The 19,865-nt window shown below is 40.9% G+C and overlaps 1 protein-coding gene across 1 annotated transcript in view; it reads left to right on the top strand.

The window, feature by feature from the left end:
• CDC123 (cell division cycle 123) overlaps positions 1–15,518 on the top strand; it is a 39,463-nt gene extending 23,945 nt beyond the window's left edge. The window contains exons 9-13 of the mRNA XM_065668017.1: positions 460–582; positions 4,226–4,254; positions 11,294–11,422; positions 13,210–13,347; positions 14,140–15,518. Coding sequence (XP_065524089.1) covers positions 460–582; positions 4,226–4,254; positions 11,294–11,422; positions 13,210–13,347; positions 14,140–14,166 — 446 coding nt within the window. The 3' untranslated portion in view covers positions 14,167–15,518. The remainder of the gene's footprint in view (positions 1–459; positions 583–4,225; positions 4,255–11,293; positions 11,423–13,209; positions 13,348–14,139) is intronic.
• Positions 15,519–19,865: the final 4,347 nt, after the last annotated feature.

The following is a 19,865-nucleotide window of genomic DNA, read 5'->3' as shown; positions in this document are numbered from 1 at the left end:
TTAGACAGCACCGGTCCCAGCACCGACCCCTGAGGAACTCCACTAGTTTCATTTCATGGTTCCAAATTTGAGTCCCTGCATCTGATGTACAGAACAGAAAAGATTTTGAACAGAGTAACCAAAGGGAATGAAACTGAAAGGCAAAGACAGGATCTGGAAACTTAAACACAAGCAAAGGTTCCTTCTGAAGTTTGCTTAAAGATAGTAAAAGCATGTACCTATAAAATGAGGTTCACAAAATGTAGGACAGAACTGTGAGAGGAAAAGATTTCTAGCGGAAGTACAGTAAGTATAGGAGGATAAAGCCAAATGCTATGTCACTGGTAATGGTTAACACTTGGGAGAGCCCTGTCTTCTGAAATACAAATTACAACTTGTGTATCTCTGGTAACTGCATTTTGTCTGGTTGGGTTTTTTGCATGCCTAAAGCTCTTCATAATCAACTAACGTTTTTGACAGGTATATCACAGAGGGACTACACACAGTACTACGATCATATCTCTAAGCAACATGAGGAGATCTGTAGATCAATACAGGAATTTTTCAAGAAACACATACAGTATAAATTCCTGGATGAAGACTGTAAGTACCTTAAGGCTTCCGTTAACAAGGGGAGCCTGGTGGAGGGAAAGAGGATGTTTGTGAAGGATTTTGAATACTTATTGCATGCATAGTTGCAAAGACTTAGAAATGAAGGGTCTACCTCTCTGAAGTGCTTTTGCAGGGTACTGGGAGGTTTGAAATGGAAAGGGCTTGGAGAGCAAGCTCCTTAAAAATGAGACTTGTCCTCTTGTCCCTGTGCTGTACTGAGCCAAGCTTGTTTCCTCCATGGCACATTGAGTTACAATGTGCTAAATTCCAATTTACTGCTGGAGATCAGTGTTAAAATGGGGACATTTTGATAAATAATAGCATCCCCAATATTTTAAGTCTGTTTATATGTGTCTCTTTCTTCCTACCCATTGCTTTCACAGGGCCTGGTTCTTTTTAACCTGGGAGAGTCCTATAGCTCTGGTGGCTAGATCATGCAGAGCAATGTAGTATTTCAATGACTATAAAACTGGCAACAAAAGAACTCTGAAGGAATAGGCTAGAGTTTTTCAGGAAGACAAAAGATGAGTGAAAGATCCTCTCAGAAGGCATAAATGACATTTTTCTTTTTAAGGCTTTTCCCCTTATACTTGTTTTTAATTAGGAAAAGCTGAACCTGAGAAGTGAGGTAGGAAATGCTGAACAGAAGGCATTCAGCAGTAAAAAGAATACTGTTTATACAGATGTTGCCAGATGTTTGCTGCTAAATTTCTGATGTATTCATCAAAGAAAGGATTAGTAAACTTCTTTTCAGGAAGTTACAGTAATTTCTCCTAGAATATTGGTGCACAGCAGTTCAGCTGCTGAAACTTTTGAATTAAGTCTGTGGTATTTGATACACTGAAGCAGCCCAAGTAAATTGTCTCATTCTTAAATGTGGAGTCCTTTGCAAATTATATTGGAAATAGTTTCCTTGCATGGTTAAGTGAGAATTGGATAGTGTTCTGTTGTGCTGGGTGATCAGTAGTGGTGAAAAATATGATGGAGAAATTAAATTGGGTCTGGCATGGACCAAACCTCAGTTTAATAAGATAAATAAACGTAAGAACTGGTTGTATTGTTGTATTGGCTTCTATAAAGGTTTGAAAACTCAGCCTTTAGGTAAGTTTTGGACATGGTTAACTATTTTGCTGAGCCACCAAGGCAATCAGCTAGACCTGCCTGACATTCTGAAAAGAGACTTTGTAATGCCAGTCTCTGTTATATTACAATTCTTAATCATTTGGCTCTGCAGGGTTCCTTTATTTAAGTCCCAAGAAGATCTCAAGAATTCCTGCTTGGAGAAGACTAGTAATCTGGAAATCAGTAGATTAATTTAATAGGTCCATATCCCTCATGTTTGGAAGATCAGTCATATAGATCTGCATTGTGATTGCTGTCTTTTAATTTTCCTCTCTGTTCCAACGTAATTTTAGCTGGTATGTAATCAACTGCTAGATAAGAATTCAGGGCACTATTTTAGGAAATTGATGCCTCGATTTATGCTCTGAAACTGAAAGGTCTGAACTGTCATCTTATGTAAAGGACATAAAACTATGCCATCGAGTTACCCCTGGGTTAAGGAGGTTTTAGGGTGACCTTCTGGGATAAGGTTTGTTAACCTTTTCTTTGTAAGCCCTAAATGCGGGTGACTTGTCCAGCTGCAGGGAAATGCCATACAGAAAATGGTTTCGTTTGTTTGCAGTTTGGTTTGGGTTTTTTTACCACCTTTCATTCATCCCCCGTCATCTCCGTTGCTCCACCGTCTGGTAGCATATGTGTTGTTAACAGTAAAAATCTGGGTTTGCTTGTTTGTTTGCTTTTGAAGGAAGGTATTATAGCTTTTCTTTCTGACTTCTTGTTTCGTTGGGGATTGTGATGCTGTTTGCTCTGCTTTTTCCAGTTGGTCTGGTAGCATCTCCAGATGGAAGAGTTGAGTCAGAGCAGCTGAAGCGTTGCAGAGTCAGAGCAGTAGGATAACAGATGGGTGAATGCTTTATAAATAGTTCTACATGATGTTAGAATCTTCTAAATACTTTTCATAAGAGCCCAGTAAGAACAGTGTTCTGGAGTTATCGATACTGTAGAGTCGAGCCTTGGCTTACCCTCCATTTTGAGCTATTGCTGATAAAGTTCTTCTACAGTCTTGCTGCCTCCTGACACTCCTGCTCTGGGGTGGTCCCTAAGAAGAGGGAACAGTTCAGATTTTCTCTGCTCAGTGTTTGTGAGTGTCCTGAGCTGGTCACCAGTGTGCAGTCAGTCTTAACGGGGATGTAAATCCTGCTAAATGCCATTAGTCTCAACGATTGCCGTAGACTTGCTTTAAGCTGACAGTCATCGTTTGATAATGAAGCTCAGATGTAAGAGTTCCATTAATGGGATGCGACTACTGACAGTACATGGTACAGGCAACATGTTCAGTTGAACAGTTGGAGAAGAAATCTAGGGTTGCTGAGCTCCAATTTGTGTTGATGGTTTAGGCGCTCAGGGCTTGTGTTCTCAAGGAAATACAGCTCTTAATCCCAGAGTGACATTTTAATGCGACGTAACTGAGCAAAGAGCTGTGTGGATTTTTAGGCTAGGTGGGCAAAACCACTTATGTGACTGGTTGAGTTGTGGTTTGCCCTTAGCCCAGCCAACTCTACATGAAAAGTTAGATTAAGTTGCTGAGTAGCTTTGCTCACGTGATCAATCACATTGATGTGATCAATCAACATCCCTGTTTCTGACAGGCAGCTTGCTGAGTAGTCACTTAGGCTCAAGTGTTCTTCAGTCATATCCTGAATTTAGTTTATTCAGCATGTATTGGGAAACCTTTTAGCTGAAATATTCCTTTCCTTATTAGTGAAAGAAGTGGCAGTACAACATCTGTCTGAGATTTTTCCAAAGCTGGCTTTTCTTTCTTTCTTTCTGCTCAACTGATACAAGTCCTGCATGTAGTCATGCCTGAATGCTTATCTGTCGACTTCCCTAGCTGAATAAACATACAGAACAGAAGCTATGAGAAAGACCCATGGTCAAAGATTCAGGCTTCATTCAGTCAAGGCGAAGGACAACAATGGAGCTACCCAAGGCAGCTTTGCATCTATCACTGAGTAGCAAAGGTTCTTTTTGAAAGAGTTGTTGACAATCAGTAGGTGTGCTGTATCTGCTCTGGGTTACAGTAAACAGCCATTTCACTGCCACCTCCTCAGCACGCCCACTGCCACCTTTGTTCCTACAACCTGTTTGTTTTGTTATTTGCTGCAGTCCTAATCTCTGTCAGGCAGGAACTTTCCCCTGTTAAATGTTAGTGCGATGTGTGGCACAGTGGAGTTGATCCTTCCTTGAAGTTTCTCAGTTCTGTTGTAAACCAAACAGCAGTAATGTCAAAGATAAACTTCTTCCTGGGCTAAGAGTTTATCAGGTGTTCTTTGTTGGGGGAAAAACTCAACAGACAAAACCATTATTAAATGGAAAAACCTCTCAGTGCATTAACAGTGGTTACTGAAATGTTTCAACTCCCTCTTGGAAATGAACCTAATTTTGGCTTGCAGTTCCTTGGGCATATTGACTTTGCAGATTGTGCTATGTACACAAGTATCCAGTAAGATTTAGACAACTTCTGTGAAGTTACATATCCTAATCTTAACTTTTTCTTTTTTCTCCTTTTCAGTTGTGTTTGATGTGTACAGAGACAGCAGGGTAAGTGAACTGTGTATAACTTTATTCGGTGGAAAGCTTTCTTGTAATGCTACAGAGATGAAGCAAATGATAGCTTCATCTTCCTACAAGTGGTCCTGGGGGAAAAAAAAAAGGTTAAAACCCCAAGAAAACAAAGGGAAAAAAACAAACAAACCAAACAAACCCCTAAGCAAACCTCACAGAAAACCCCCAAAATACTTGATGTTTTCATTCTGTTCCCCGGGTCTTTTTCTATGTTGAGAGACTGTCTACAGCAGGATGATAATAGGATTAGGGGTGTAAATATGTCTGTGCCAGTGATGTAATTGTTTAGTAAATACCTTCCGGAGAAGCATCCTGTCTGAAAGTATGTACCTTCGCTTCAGCTGCAGTTCTCTCAGCTCTATGGATCTACTGGAGGCAATTTAGTCTTCATTATGACACTGAGAGTCTTTGCTGAAATCATCTACAATAGAATAGACTGAGATGGAAGGAACCTACAGTGATCCTCTTGTCCAACTGTCTGGCCAATTCAGGGCTGACCAAATACTAAAGCATGTTATTAAGGGCATTGTCCACAGGCTTGAGGCATTTGAAGTACTTCATCAGTATTGTACATTACTAAATTGCTTTAGCGAAGCCCTACCTGTTGCTACAGTTCCCTCTGCTTAGTGTTTACTCTTGGTGCTTTTGATGGAAATTTATCTGAATATTCAGCTAGAATGGCTGTGATGTTTTTTTTTTTTTAAATAAGGTGAGGCTGATATTTTGCTCACTAAAAAAAATTAGGGGATTATTACAAAAAAATTATTCCTTCTGGTACACCACTTCCATCCTCCCAGGATGTTTTTCCCTGTAGTATCTGAACCCATTGAAGCTAATAATTAATATTTCTTCAGATTATCCCTGTGAGGTTGGAAAGTGGTAACTTGTACTTGATATGTGGAAATCTAGGGTACAAAGGGATAGATGTCTAAAGAGTATATGAATGTAGCACATGTGAGAGAAATGGAAGCCAATCTTTTCTTTTCAAACTGCTCCAGCTGTGGTTTTGAGTGTTCAGCAGATCAGAACCCCAGACGTCTGGATAATGATGGCATGGGGAGAAATGTCCTGTCTGAACTTCAGGTGCCAAGATCCGAGTTAGTCACCTTGACCTTTCCTAGTATCAATGGAGAGAAATAGGTTGGATGAACTGTGCTTGAAAGGCACACATGTATTGTTCTAAAAGCAACCACAACCAAAAATGTATTATGTAGCTTTAAATATCAAAACTAGATTCTGGGAATTTAGGCCTGATTTGGGAAATCACATTAATGCACGAAAAGTAAGTGGTTTAGCTTAAAGTTTCTCCAAATCCTAAACCAGAAATGTGAAACAAATTGCTGTATGCTTTTTGCTCTGTACATTTATGAGTCTCACTGTTTGACTTGCTTACAGTTACGGGATAGGAGAAAGTCTTTATTTTTGTTGAGCTGGGAGTGTTTGTAGTAAGTCCAGGTTCTGACTTTGAATGTAGCTCAAGTGTTTTGTAATTGTGTAATAGTAAATCACTCAAAACAGAAACTAAACAGGAATGTGTGTCATGTGAAAAACAACTGTTGTGCTGTTACTCAGCATGATTTTTAACATGGGTACCTAAAATCAGGCTATGGACTAAAATCAGCAGTGCTGCATGATAATGAAAACTACCTGCTCAAGCTCAGGTCGTAGGCTTGAGTGTGCTGTCAGGCAAACTGAGGAGCAGCATTTCAGCTTTGAACCAGGTTCTGCCATTGGGTACTCTGCCTCCCACCTGAGGCAGGAAGACATTATTTAAGTAAAAGGTTTCAGCCTGCATGATCTCAACAGTGTTCCTTCATCTGTCAAGATAAAATGTATCTGTTAGTAGATATCTAGGTGCCTTCTATCCTGAGGTCTTGTAAACTGCCAGATAGCCCATTGTGTGTCAGATCCTCCTTTCACACACACTTTTGTGGTTTGTAACTGTATTATTCATTGTTCCCTTTGTATGTGAGTTATAGGCAGCAAAAACAATATTGAGTGTTGCCGAGTGTGATTAATTTTCAGAGCCCAGGCTCCTCGTCAGGCTGGTTGCACAGCAACCTCACCTACAGAATGAGAGCTATGTCCAGTGTCTGCTTATTTTAAATTCTTTCAACTCTAAATATTCAGCTTGGAGAAGCTTGTTCTTTGATACGGTTGTGAATGAGAGCAGCCCCCTCCCCATGCTTGCTTTAGTTACTGGAGAGACTGTACAGAATAGGGTGCCACAGGTCTTGCTTATTGAGTTGGAGGGTGGCATAGAAGCAGCAGTGGCTTGGTTGAGAACAAGCTTTTATATGTCCACCTTTCCTGTCCCTCTTCACTGAGCTCATCTGAGCTAGTGCCGGACTTTGCAAGCAAGTCATCTTTTAAGGAAGAAACACTGTCACACAGTCTTCCAAGCTGGATGATCTGGAGACCTAGTCCTGAAGAGGTTGTGTTGCAGGACTGATAGCCTCTTTTCATTTGGATCCACTTTGGTTTTGGGGGTAGTTTTTTGCTGCTGGGATTTCACAGTCGTTGTGCGACAGCTGACAAGCCTGAGAACCAGCTCTGCTGCTGCTCTTTGTTTATCTCCCAGGTGTTAACAGCTTCTAACCATGTTCAAGACAAGTCACTGTGGTAAGACAAGGAAATGCAGTGAGTGGCTCCAGACCATGACCAGCTCACAGCTGCTCTTGTTAATGGGCAAACTACTGTTTGTGTCTCTGCCTTGTGAGCATTATCACTGTGCATGAAGGTGCAGCTGGAGGCAGGGAGATGTAACAGTTCAGTTTGCATTTTATCTATCTTTTAACTTCCTTTAAACAGTCTTTGTCAAGGCACTTCCTTTCAGCAGCATGCTTAATGCTTTAGTAAAACAAAGTATGTAGCTGACATCATGGGGTAAATCTATCGGTTCCTGGTTTAAGATGAGAGGAAAAATCTGATGTAACACAGGTTGGGGATTTTTTACCCTCCAGATATGCACAGCATTGCTTTCCTGGCTTGTTCATTTCTTTGCTCTCATTTGACATAGATTACTAGTACCAGAAGATGGCAGATAAATAACTTTACTTTAGATGCACAGTGCAAGTCGTCTGAAACTACATTTAAATTGTGACTTTGCATGTAAGACTTGAAAGAGCATTTAATCATAGGACAGTTTGGTTACTGAACCAGGGTTATATATGCTCCCTTTAATGAGCCCTGAAAAGTGATATTTAGCTTGTTTTGCCATTTTTCATCAATTTGCAGCTACCAAAGCTCGGTTCAGATTTAAGACCATGACATGGAAACAGTGCTGTAGTTGGTGTACTGCTGTCTGCAAGGAGGGAGAAATACTGCTGGATGCTCATGAAAACCAGGTGTTGCTTTCAATAGTTTCAAAGCCAGTTCTCATTTCTTTCCAGGGTCTATTTCTTTAGAGAAATGATCTTAGATTCCTATGAAAAAGCTGTTTAATGTATTTGCACTGAGGAGGAGTCTCTGCGAAAGCCTGTCGTAGGGAAGTCCTTCATTAAGGATAAACATGTCTGATACAAGGAGAGATTCTCTGAACTGCTGAACTGACTTTGCCAGCCGTTGTCTCTGTATGTGATTAAATTGGTTCATTAGCTTGTTTTTCTAGTGTGGTAGAATAAATCTAACATTCCAGATTCCTGCTCCTGCTGCCTTGGAGCTAACAAGATGTCCCCATTAGCAAAAGTAAAACATCACTTACAATGAGAATTTGTGACTGCCTTTTGAAGAGGAACCGAGATGGAAATGGTAGCAGAGCTTGCCTCTGTCTGCTCTCTGCACCCATGGTGTCAATATTACTGCAGTGGTGTTCAACTTAGCCGCGCGGATCTGTGCTTCTTCACTCTTCTGAAGCATGTAAGAAACCACTCAGGTGTCCCTGCAATGCAGAGTTTCTCTTGTAGCTGTCTGGTTTCAGTACTGCTCCTGTGGTGCATTGGCTTCTTAAAATCTGCTCTATGAGAGATGTACCCCATGGATCTGTCCTGAGAGGGAGAGACCTGTGAAAACTCAGTGGTTGGGGTGCTGCCTCAGTTCCAGTTACAAGCAAATATCACTGTTTTTTCTGTGGTGGGACTCTGCAGCTGCATGAGTAACTCCCTGTGGATTGTAATAGATCAGCCAGAGCGTTTCTGTTCTGTATTATATGGATTTCCATGCTTTTCCTATTCTATAGTGCCTGTGGGGGTGATTTAGGTAGTGTAGGTGCGAGAAGTCTGCATGTTACTCGATGTAATGACTGTATTAAAAATGCCTTTTAGTTCGTCTTTATTCGCCTGTATTTGTGACTGAAGGCTTCAAAAGCATCTTTGTAAGTTAGAAACCAGATGGCTGTAGTGTAAATCATTGAAGATACTTATAAAATCATAGAATCATAGAATAGTTAGGGTTGGAAAGGACCTCAAGATCATCTAGTTCCAACCCCCCTGCCATGGGCAGGGACACCTCACACTAAACCATCCCACACAAGGCTTCATCCAACCTGGCCTTGAACACCGCCAGGGATGGAGCACTCACAACCTCCCTGGGCAACTGATTCCAGTGCCTCACCACCCTAACAGGAAAGAATTTCCTCCTTATATCCAATCTAAACTTCCCCTGTTTAAGTTTTAACCCGTTACCCCTTGTCCTGTCACTACAGTCCCCGACGAAGAGTCCCTCCCCAGCATCCCTATAGGCCCCCTTCAGATACTGGAAGGCTGCTATTAGGTCTCCACGCAGCCTTCTCTTCTCCAGGCTGAACAGCCCCAACTTTCTCAGCCTATCTTCATACAGGAGGTGCTCCAGTCCCCTGATCGTCCTTGTGGCCCTCCTCTGGACTTGTTCCAACAGTTCCATGTCCTTTTTATGTTGAGGACACCAGAACTGCACACAATACTCCAGGTGAGGTCTCACAAGAGCAGAGTAGAGAGGCAGGATCACCACCTTCGACCTGCTGGTCACGCTCCTTTTGATGCAGCCCAGGATACGGTTGGCTTTCTGGGCTGCGAGTGCACACTGAAGCCGGCTTATGTTCATTTTCTCATTGACCAACACCCCCAAGTCCTTCTCCGCAGGGCCGCTCTGAATCTCTTCTCTGCCCAGTCTGTAGCTGTGCCTGGGATTGCTCCGACCCAGGTGTAGGACCTTGCACTTGTCGTGGTTGAACTTCATAAAGTTGACATCAGCACACCTCACAAGCGTGTCGAGGTCCCTCTGGATGGCATCCCTTCCCTGCAGCGTATCAACCGGACCACACAGCTTGGTGTCATCGGCAAACTTGCTGAGGGCGCACTCAATCCCACTGTCCACGTCAGCGATGAAGATGTTAAACAAGACCAGTCCCAACACCGATCCCTGAGGGACACCACTCGTTACCGGTCTCCAGCCGGACATGGAGCCATTGACCACAGCTCTTTGTGTGCAGCCATCCAGCCAGTTCTTTATCCACTGAGTGGATCAATCAAATCCATCAAATTGATGTCTCTCCAATTTAGAGAGAAGGATGTCGTGTGGGACAGTGTCAAACGCTTCGCACAAGTCCAGGTAGATGACATCAACTGCTTTACCCTTGTCCATCAGTTCTGTAGCCCCATCATAGAAGGCCACCAAATTGGTCAGGCAGGATTTCCCCTTAGTGAAGCCATGTTGGCTGTCACCAAGCACCTTGTTTCATGTGCCTTAGCATGTTGTCCAGGAGAATGTGCTCCAAGATGTTGCCAGGCACAGAGGTGAGACTGACTGGTCTGTAATTCCCCGGGTCTTCCATTTTCCCCTTCTTGAAAATGGGGGTTATATTTCCCTTTTTCCAGTTGTCGGGAACTTCACCTGACTGCCATGATTTTTCAAATATGATGGCCAGTGGCTTAGCAACTTCATTCACCAGCTCCTTCAGGACCCGCGGATGGATTCCATCAGGTCCCACGGACTTGTGCGCGTTCAGATTTTTAAGATTTGTTTGCATCAAGATCTTTTAAAGAACAAGATCCTTCAAGAATGAGTGAAAGAAAAAGTCAAATAAGTTTTTAGTAGCTATACACAGTCTTCAGGTTTGGTTTCCAATTCAAGTTGATCTTTACTGAACGCAATAAAACCTCTCAGTCCTGCTTCTGCAACAGCAACTTTTTTCTTCCATGTTTGATAGATGATTTCTTCCAGATGTAATACTTGTTTTACAAATTCTTACTAGCAGTTGTAGTCATGTAATTTTAATTTATTACAATGTGTTGCTTTATTAGAATAGAATATACTTCCTTGGATAAGAAAAAATGGCCATGTGTTGGGGTTTGTATCTTGAGATGGCACGGAATGCAAAATCTTGCTCCCCTGCAGATGTCTGTTACCTTTAACATGTTTTGTTAGTCTCTGCTTTTATTTTCAGTTGTAAACCAGGAATGCTGTTGTGCATAATACTAGAAACTGTTTGGGACACAAATGTGTTAAAGATGAGGCAGGAGAAACTAGTCTGGACTCCTAGTAATGGCTGTATTAAAAATGCTTCTTAGTTATTCTTTATGTATATCTCTGCAGCACCTTTCAGCTTTCGTGATCTCTACTAGCATTTTGCAGACCCTGCTCTGTATTTGTATAGTCTTTTCTAAGGCAAAGAATAGCACTTCGTGTAGTCTGCTGAATATACAGCATTGTTGAGGTAGCTTTTGATGGAAAGCAAAATCCCTGTTTGGCTGGGTTGGTTGGTTGGTTGTTTCCATTCCTTGTTCATGCTGTCAGAGTGGGACCATGAGGATTAGATAGAACATTCATGTGAAATTTCATGTGAAAGCACCTTGCATAGAACTGATTTCAGTTTATTTGAGCTTTGTTTGATCTTCTGTTTAAACAAATAAATGAATAAGTCATAGCTTGATGAGTTTTAAAACTGTGTCTAATATAAAGCATGTTATTTTAATGGTGATTTCAATTTTGACACCTTTTTACCTAAAGACCGAACACTACAATAATATCAGTCTGTGTATTCTGAGTTGCTTGTTTTAATTCTGTAGCTTGTTTTAATGCTTCTGTTTTTCCATTGCAGGGTAAGATTTGGTTAATAGATTTTAACCCATTTGGTGAAGTAACAGACTCCCTGCTGTTTACGTGGGAAGAACTGACCTCAGGGAAAAACTTGAAAGGAGACCAGGGTGAAGGGGAAGCAACAGAACAGGTACAGCCCTGTGGTGAAGGAGGGCTAAAATCCATAAGGCGTTATGGACTTTATTTGTTCTCTGTCTGTCTTTCCGATAATCCATTTGTGATGCAAATTCCATTGAAGTAAATAGTTCTTAACTCATGAAATGTAAACTCTTTATAAGTAGAATCTACTGTATTAGATGGTAGTTAATCTCCACAAGTGTCACATCCTGGTTTTAGATGCCTGCAGGGGAAGTTTCAGTTCAAACAGTCCAAGCCCATCTTGTACCTTTGACCACACCGCCGGGAAGATGCACTGGAAATTGCTTTTATACAGTTTTTATGTGTTCTTTTCAATTTCTCTTAAAATCTGTTACTTTTCTATTTAATCACTTAAAGTTCTGCTTTGTTCCCGATATCTGTCATACAGTTTCCCAGAGCTCCAGATTTATGTCTGGGGATAGGTGAAAAGAAGATTAACTTTTGTCTCTTCCTCATATTGAATACCCTTAGGGAAGCCTTGTCCTCCGGTTGAACTCCCTGGACTTGCAGAGCAGGGATTTTCTATCCCTCTTCCAAGCTGCGTTGCCACCATAGAAACATATAACTTCCCATTAATACAGAGAGGGAGGAATAGTCTTCATTTATTTGTACTCCAGCTTTTTTCTCACTGCATGCTTGAGACCATCTTAGCGAGTCCTTGGACAGCTGGATAGAAGATATGAAGTAGCGTGTTAGTTTATCTTGGGAAACACTTGGCAGTTGTCAGAAGAGAGATGCTAGTCAGATAGTGTGAGCTTTTCTTCATCCTCTGGCTGTTAAACTGCATTACAGGTAACTGGAATGACAAGCTTTATTGAGCTGATTTTAACATTGGAGCTTTGCTTTAGTCCTGTCACCATTTTCATAACACATTGGAAGGGAAATACGCCACTCTCTTAATACTATTTTCTTGTAGTTTCACCATGGATGACCCATTCAGTGAACCTTTCTGCCAAAAGCTGTGTCTTCTTTGTTAAAACACACTCCCAGTTCTTGAGCTGTTTGTGAAATACCCGATTTTTGTTTTGAGGTTTTTCCATTTCTTAGTGCCACACAGTTTTCTCTGGTGTAAGTCTGAATGAAAACTAGAATGACTTGTCTTCATGCTTCAGCTTACATCTGATCACAGAGTCTGGTGTGAAGTTACTGAACTTCTGTCCTTAAAATGAAACTGCTTATTGCCATACAGTGGGCGATAGCGTTGCATGTCAGTGTCTTAGACTGAAACTTATATCAAGTTACCCATACCCTGTTGCTACAATTGAGCATTTAGAGATATTTTTAGATATTCTATAGATGTGTTTCTTTCCTTCAGTAAGCAAATTGATTGGAAGTCTTAGATCTTAATTTCAGAAAGGTTATATTTGCAAACATAGCTTTAAGCAAGGAACCAGTGAAGACAAGTTTAGGGATCCTATTGTAATGATTTCTTTTTTATCCACATATTTATGTAGGTACTACTGTCCAAAGTTTCTCATAGCTCCATTATTACAGCACTGTTACAAGCATATGTCTATTAAGTGCAGTAATAATTGATACATTGTGGAAATTTTAAAGTGAGGGAATAAATGCCTTTATTTGACTGTTACTAACATTTGACTTTTGCTTTTAAGGGGGCAGTTTTTAATATGAAAACTACAGTTCTCAGTGCAGGTTTAGCTGAGTGAATGCCAGATAAACTCGTTGACAAAGCGACTCCATCTCATGGAGGAGTTCAGGAAACGCTGGTAGCTTTATTCACATGCACTGTTCTTGTCTTATCCAATATGTTTTCCAAAGGATTCTCCAGTTTTCCGTTGTACAAACAGTAAAGTTACTGTCCAGCCTAGTCCGTATCTGAGTTACCGGCTACCAAAAGACTTTGTGGACCTTTCTACAGGAGAGGATGTTCACAAATTAATTGACTTTCTTAAACTGGTAAGAAGTAGTGAAAAACATTTAATTCATCTTTGTGAAATAGCAACATCAAAGTGCCTGGAATTGTGCTTTTGTAATTAACATAGGTTGCATAGTAACAGCAGAAGTATTATATGAAGCCATCGTACAATGTGTTGTTGGACTGATTTTTATGAAGTGATGAAGAGCAAGCCTTCATACTGAGCTTGCTTCAGATAATTAATTTTATCTTCATGGGGAGCAATGAATGCAGTTTGACAAATCTTACTGAAGAACCTGACTTTTCTTTCTGATTTAAATGTAAATACAAATGTAGCATAAATGGAAATGTACTTTTTGAATGGCTGAAGCTAATGCTTTTAAGAACTTCTTTAAAAGTTAGAAGGTAAGTATACTAAGAAAAAACCTGAAACACTTTTACAGTAGAATTCTCTATTCCTTTGATGAACAGTGACTTGAAAACATGCCGTCTGTTTAAGCTAGGGTAGGGAGGGGAGGTTGCCTTCATCTTGACCACTGACTTTTACCACCACCATCATGTTTTCTGGCTGTTGTATATTCTGTTGGTTAACATACAGGGCAAATCTTGTTACTTACTGGAAATAAAATCCTATAGCTTGGGATGGGGGAAAGGGCTGATGTTCCTTTGTACCATTTCCTGGAAACATTATCTCTTACCATTCAAAAAATGACTTAGAAATACATTCATTGTCCAAGACCCACTGTACCTGAAAACATTTGTCATGATTGGTTAGTGCTCTTATTTCAGATAACTGTGTCTTAACATTATGCACTGTCCTGTTCTGTTGGCAGAAAAGAAATCAGCAAGATGATGACTGAAGTATCAAGAAGCATTACATTGAATTACAAGCAAGAAATGTGGCAAAAGCTATATTTAGCATAACTATTAAGCTATTGATTTAAAGAAAACCTGCTTTTTGTAGTGAATTAAAGCACCAAAGAGCTGTTCATCCTGCACGTCTGTTGGTTTATATAAAAAGGCTTTGTCAGGGAAACATGAAATGACAGGGTGAGTTCTCATTGGATTCCAGATTAAATGCAATTATACCATGGTGCAAGCAAGCAGCAATCTGAGTACAACAGAACAACTGTTTTCCTATGTCATAATGTGAAGACTGATGCTGTTGAAGTGTGCCATTGGACTCTTTAGTGATAAACACAACAACATTTAATGCTTGTGCAGTTAAAACATCAAGCATCCTCTGTATTTAGGCACAGCCTTGCTTAAAATATTGCAGAGTCACAAGGAAAGAAAGGAATGTATGGGTTTTCTTTCTGTAATAAGCTTTTAAAATTGTAAATTGACTTTGTTTTGGGAGCACTTCTCATCCTTCCTTTATGTAACAAAAAATGGAGAAGGCATTTTTTTTTCCTGTGCTATGAAGGCTAATTCTTCATTTTGGAGAGCAGCTATGGTAGGGTACTTAAGGTGTCAAAGTTTTGCATTTCAGGAATTTGAAATTCTGAATGCATTTCAAGTAAATATTTTCACAATAGCTGAAGTTATGGACTTTGTTAAACTTCACCACATTGTATTTCATTTTCGCAGTAAAGCTTTCTTGAATTAACATTATTTCATACTAGACATCATCTGTGGCTTTAATACAGTTAAACAGAACATCAACCTGTAATTTTATATGTGGACTGGGTCTCTTTTCTTTTGTAGCACATCTTTGAGTTTCTCAAGAAAATGATTGTTCTTTCAGCTCTTAAAAATCTGTATTCATTTGGTGGTACCTCATGTTTTTTTTATAAAGGGAAGCTTGGCTAAATTTGGGAACACAGAAGCACTTGTTACCAGTTTCTGTTACTTGGGAGATGTGGGGAGGACAGTTTCAGGTGAAGAAGCTGCCAACTTTTGGATGTAGGTGTTTGCATGGCCTCAGTAATCTGTTAACAGTGTGCACAATTCTGTTGAAACGAAAGGACATTTGGAAGTGCTCATAGCACCTGGAAACTGGTTTCTATTTCAGACCAGTTATGTGATACCTTCTGTGTGTATATAAAGCTGTTCATGTTTCTTTGTCTTGCCTTTGCTGTCAAATTGATATGGTGCTTGGTTACAATCTGTTCATAGATGTTAAATCTGAGCTTAGATGTTGAACTATTACTTACTGTCTTTATCTTCAGTTTTGAACAAATACTTACTCTTATTAAAGATTATACAGATTTAAGAATCCAGTTCCACCAAACACATTGATGAAACATCACGCATTAGAGCTCCTGGAGTCAGAATACAAGATCTACCTCTACCCTTGAAGTGATGGAGTCACCTCTCAGTAGCTTTTAGGACACAGATTATCATTAACTTGGAGCTGGGCTATAACTTCAGGACTTTGGATGCATTTTTCTCACCATTATCAGAGGGTTTGTTCTCTGAATCAGGTGGGAACTTCAAAACCTAAAAAAATCAACAAAGCTGTCTTTTTTCTGTTAACATTGCTAGCCATAACTTAAACTACTGTGATGATCTCACCACAATTCTTAATACAGATAACACCGTGGAATTTCCAGCAGGCTCGTAAATGCTTCTGAACTACAGATTATTGTCTTTAAACAGTACTGAATCTTGGTTTAAAGCTGTAGTTAGTTTAGTAGTAGTAGTTGGAAAGATAGTTTCCTGTATCTTTTCCTGTGGGCTCCACTAATTAATTTACCATTATCACAGCTTACTGTGCTGGATATTCACCACAACGTATACGGTGTCAGGACCAGTTTGATGGGACCCTGTGCGCTCTAGAGTGTCCCTTTAGGTGAGTTGGCTGGAACATTGTGTCCTTTTAACAGTTCTTTGCTTCTTGACATTATTTATCCTGAAAATGGCATCACCAAGTGAACTGACCACAATCAGTGCAAAGCTCTTAGCCTTGCTGGCAGCTTTCGTATGTTTTCAGGAGCTGCAGTCTTCTGTGGATGCTCTGCATTTATAGGTGAGCTCTTCTAGGATAAGTGATGGTGGAATCAGACACTGGCCCAGCTCCTGGCTCCCTAAACAGCTTTACTTGTTGCTAGCCAGTGCTGGTCCTCTACTTAAAGGACTACCATAATAAAGGACCACCATCTGCTGCTCCTGTCTCCTACCTAGTGCCCTCTGGCACAGCTTACTCCTCCATCCCTCATCACTTTCAACAGCTGTTTAACAAAATCAAAGACTTCTCCGTATAGTTATATGCTGGTGATGAGTGAATTCAAAGTTTGTTTTTCTCCCCTATGATTTGGGTAACAAATGACCTGTCTGAATTAATGGACTGCTCAGCCAAGCCATCAAACACTGATAATTAACTTTATTTCAGAGTTGCAAGAACTTATGCCACTTCCTCTGGGCTTAAACTTAATGAGGACTTGTAAAAGATAGCAGAGAAAAAATAGTAGTCCCATGTTCAGTCCCTGATACAGATAAGTCCCCACTATATATATCTCTTCTACATAATCAGATTCCCCAGAATATCCTTACAATTTAAATAGATAGTTTATATCTACTTTGTTGCTGTCTCCAACTTCAGGTAACCAGATGTTGGTGTTTGGGTTTTTATATCTGCTAGATTAAAGATTCCTCTTCTAAAAGAATTTTCATTCCATATGTCCTTTTGATCTGTGAGGATAATTAACAACCATTCCTCTTGGGGAGGTGTGGAAGCTAATGTTGATACATTAAAAATGCTTTAGATCAGTTTTAAAGTGAATAGTATATGACACTGTTTCAATTTTATTTCAGATCATCATAAAATCGGTTCCTGCCTGTAGGCATTATACAGAAACGGGAAAATACAAAATTCCACTTGATTCCGGTCCTTGTTCATGTGATTCAATGATGTGATTGCCATTTGCTGAGTAAGGGCTAGCTATATACTAAATATTTTAGTTATATGCTTAAAACGTTCTATAAATGTACTTGTAATCTCACCTGGATGACAAACATGAAGAATTAAGGGAAGGTAGCACACAGTTGTTCTATATAGATATTAATGCATGCCAGGCTCTGAAGAAGCCTGTCTGTGTTTAATGGATCAAGTGCAGGGAAGCTCAGTTCTTGGACTGCTCCTTGGACTGCCAGGAGAACCAAAGAAGAGTCTGCACTTTCCCAGCCAATGCTTGTGATAGCTAATTTCGCAGATGGATAGTGGGGATCAGAATTCCTGTAACCCCCTAAGTAGTAGTTACTAACATGTACTGGCTTACTTCAGGATTTGGAAAAATGCTCCTGTACTGGGCTCCAGACTGTCCATTCTCCTTGTACTCCCTTGATTCTTCTTTTTCCAGTGTTGTCCACACTAATCTGGTATTTGGGGGAATGTTAGAATAAGTAGCAGCATGGATAATACTGATCTGAATTTTAAAACCTCCCTCTCTGTCCACTTTTCCTTCTGTCTTAGAAAAAGATGGTTTTGAGTGTTTTGTAATACCTGGGAAAAAAAACTGAAAGTAGGGGAAAAATAGCCATCTCTGAGTCTCAGAGATGTCACTTGTTGGATTCTGGTCACAGTGTGTGGCTTGTAGAAATCCTCATAACTGCATCTGACATGCTTAGCTAGAAATTTCATGTTCTTATGTTGCTGATGTCCAGGATGCAGTGCTGCCCAGGAAGAAGGTACCCAGTGAGATTGGAGAATCATAGGATGGTTAGGGCTGGAAGGGACCTTAAAGCTCATCCAGTTCCAACTCCCTGCCATGGACAGGGACACCTTCCACTAGACCAGGTTGCTCCAAGCATCATCCAACCTGGCCTTGAACACTGCCAGGGATGGGGCAGCCGCAGCTTCTCTGGGCACCCTGTGCCAGCGCCTCAGCACCCTCACAGGGAAAAATTTCTTCCTTAATGTCAATATAAACCTTCCCTCTTTCAGTTTAAAACTGCTGCCCCTTGTCCTGTCACTACAGGCCCTTGTAGAGGTCTCTCTTCATCTTTCCCAGAAGTCCCCTTTAAGTATTGAAAGGCTGCGTTAAAGTCTTCCCAGAGCCTTCTCTTCTCCAGGCTGAACCAGCCCAGCTCTCTCAGCCTGGCTCCAGAGCAGAGCTGCTCCAGCCCTCAGAGCATCTCCGTGGTTTCCCCTGGACTTGCTCCAACAGCTCTACGTCCATCTTGCATTGTTACCCCCAGAGCTGGACACAGGACTGCAGGGGGGTATCCCAAGAGCAGAGTAAAGGGAGAGAATCCCCTCCATTGATCTGCTGGTCACGTTCTTTTGATGCAGCCCAGGCTACAGCTGACTTTCTGGGCTGCAAGTGCACACTGCCAGCTCATGTCCAGTTTTTCATTCACCAGTAGTCTCAAAGAAGTCTGATGGAAGCGGGAGGTGTTCAGTGCTTGGGCATCTGTTGGGAAAGTACCCAACATGGACAGACTTGAAAAGACAAAGAGTTCATGGATTTTATTCTTTTCACAGAGGGCAGAGTTTGTATTTCAGGGGATACAGGGTGTTCTTCCAGAGTTGGCTGTTCTGGATTACAGTCATGCTGATTCAAAGTTGTTAAAAATCCCAAAGTCAGAGGTGGTTGTGGAGTTGGCATTTGCTACTCTTGAGAAAGCAGGGAGATGAGAGCAGCAGAATAAGGACCACTTACTGCAAGGCAGCTTGGTAAGTGTGGGTATTAATGCCTGGGTCCATCTGGGAGATGATGAGTGGGACAACTGGAGAGAGGTGCTTTTTTAATGGCCCAGCAGCAGTCGCCTCATGTGTAGGGAAAATGGCAGAGCAAGGACTTGTAAGGATCAATCAAAATGAAACTGCAGAAATTGGAAGGAAAGGCACATGATTGAGTGTGGAAAGATGAGGGGACGGAGAAAAATTATGGATGATTCAGACAAAACAGATGCGTTTGATGTTTTCTTTGCCTCACTATGTCCTTTTTACAAGCAAAAAGAAAAAGGAAATTAACTAAATTATCACAATGTAGCAGAAAAATTGCACTTGGAATAGCTATTGGTATGTAACCAGAGATGGTATTGTGAGCGAGACTGTGATACATGTTATTGCAGGCCCTGTATTTTTCCATAACTTCGTTAATGGCTTGAGCAGGGAAATAAATAGCCTGTATAAAAATCTGCACTTGTCACTGGCTTGAGAAGACACACAGGCACTTTCGAGGGCTGTATCAGAATTTAAATGGCCATAATACATAGGGAAAATGGTCTGAAATAACAAGGAGAAATTTGATAAAGGCGAGTGCAAAGTGCTGTAGTTAGGAGGAGAAATCAGACATTAAGTACAAAATGGGGAGAGAGCTGGCAGAGCAGCAGTACAGTGGGAGTGGATAAGTTACAGTAGAGACCATTAAATGCAAGGCGATAATAAGCTGGTGGGGGAGGAAAAAGGCAGGTGTTGTTCTGGGCTAGCAGGAGAGAGGGATGGAAGCAATGAGGGATTATTTTGTTTGATGTGGGGTTGGTGTACTGAGATGTGTCATTTTAGGCACAGCATTGCAAGAAATATGTTGGTCACTGGAGAGTGGCCAAAGATTGAATCATAGCATCAGCTAGGTTGGAAAAGGCCTTTAAATCAAGTCTAACCATTACCCAG

This window comes from Lathamus discolor, chromosome 1, assembly GCF_037157495.1.
Source record: "Lathamus discolor isolate bLatDis1 chromosome 1, bLatDis1.hap1, whole genome shotgun sequence".
NCBI lineage: Eukaryota > Metazoa > Chordata > Aves > Psittaciformes > Psittacidae > Lathamus > Lathamus discolor.
The sequence above is the reverse complement of the archived record's forward strand: the minus strand, read 5'-3'. Positions and strand labels throughout refer to the sequence as shown.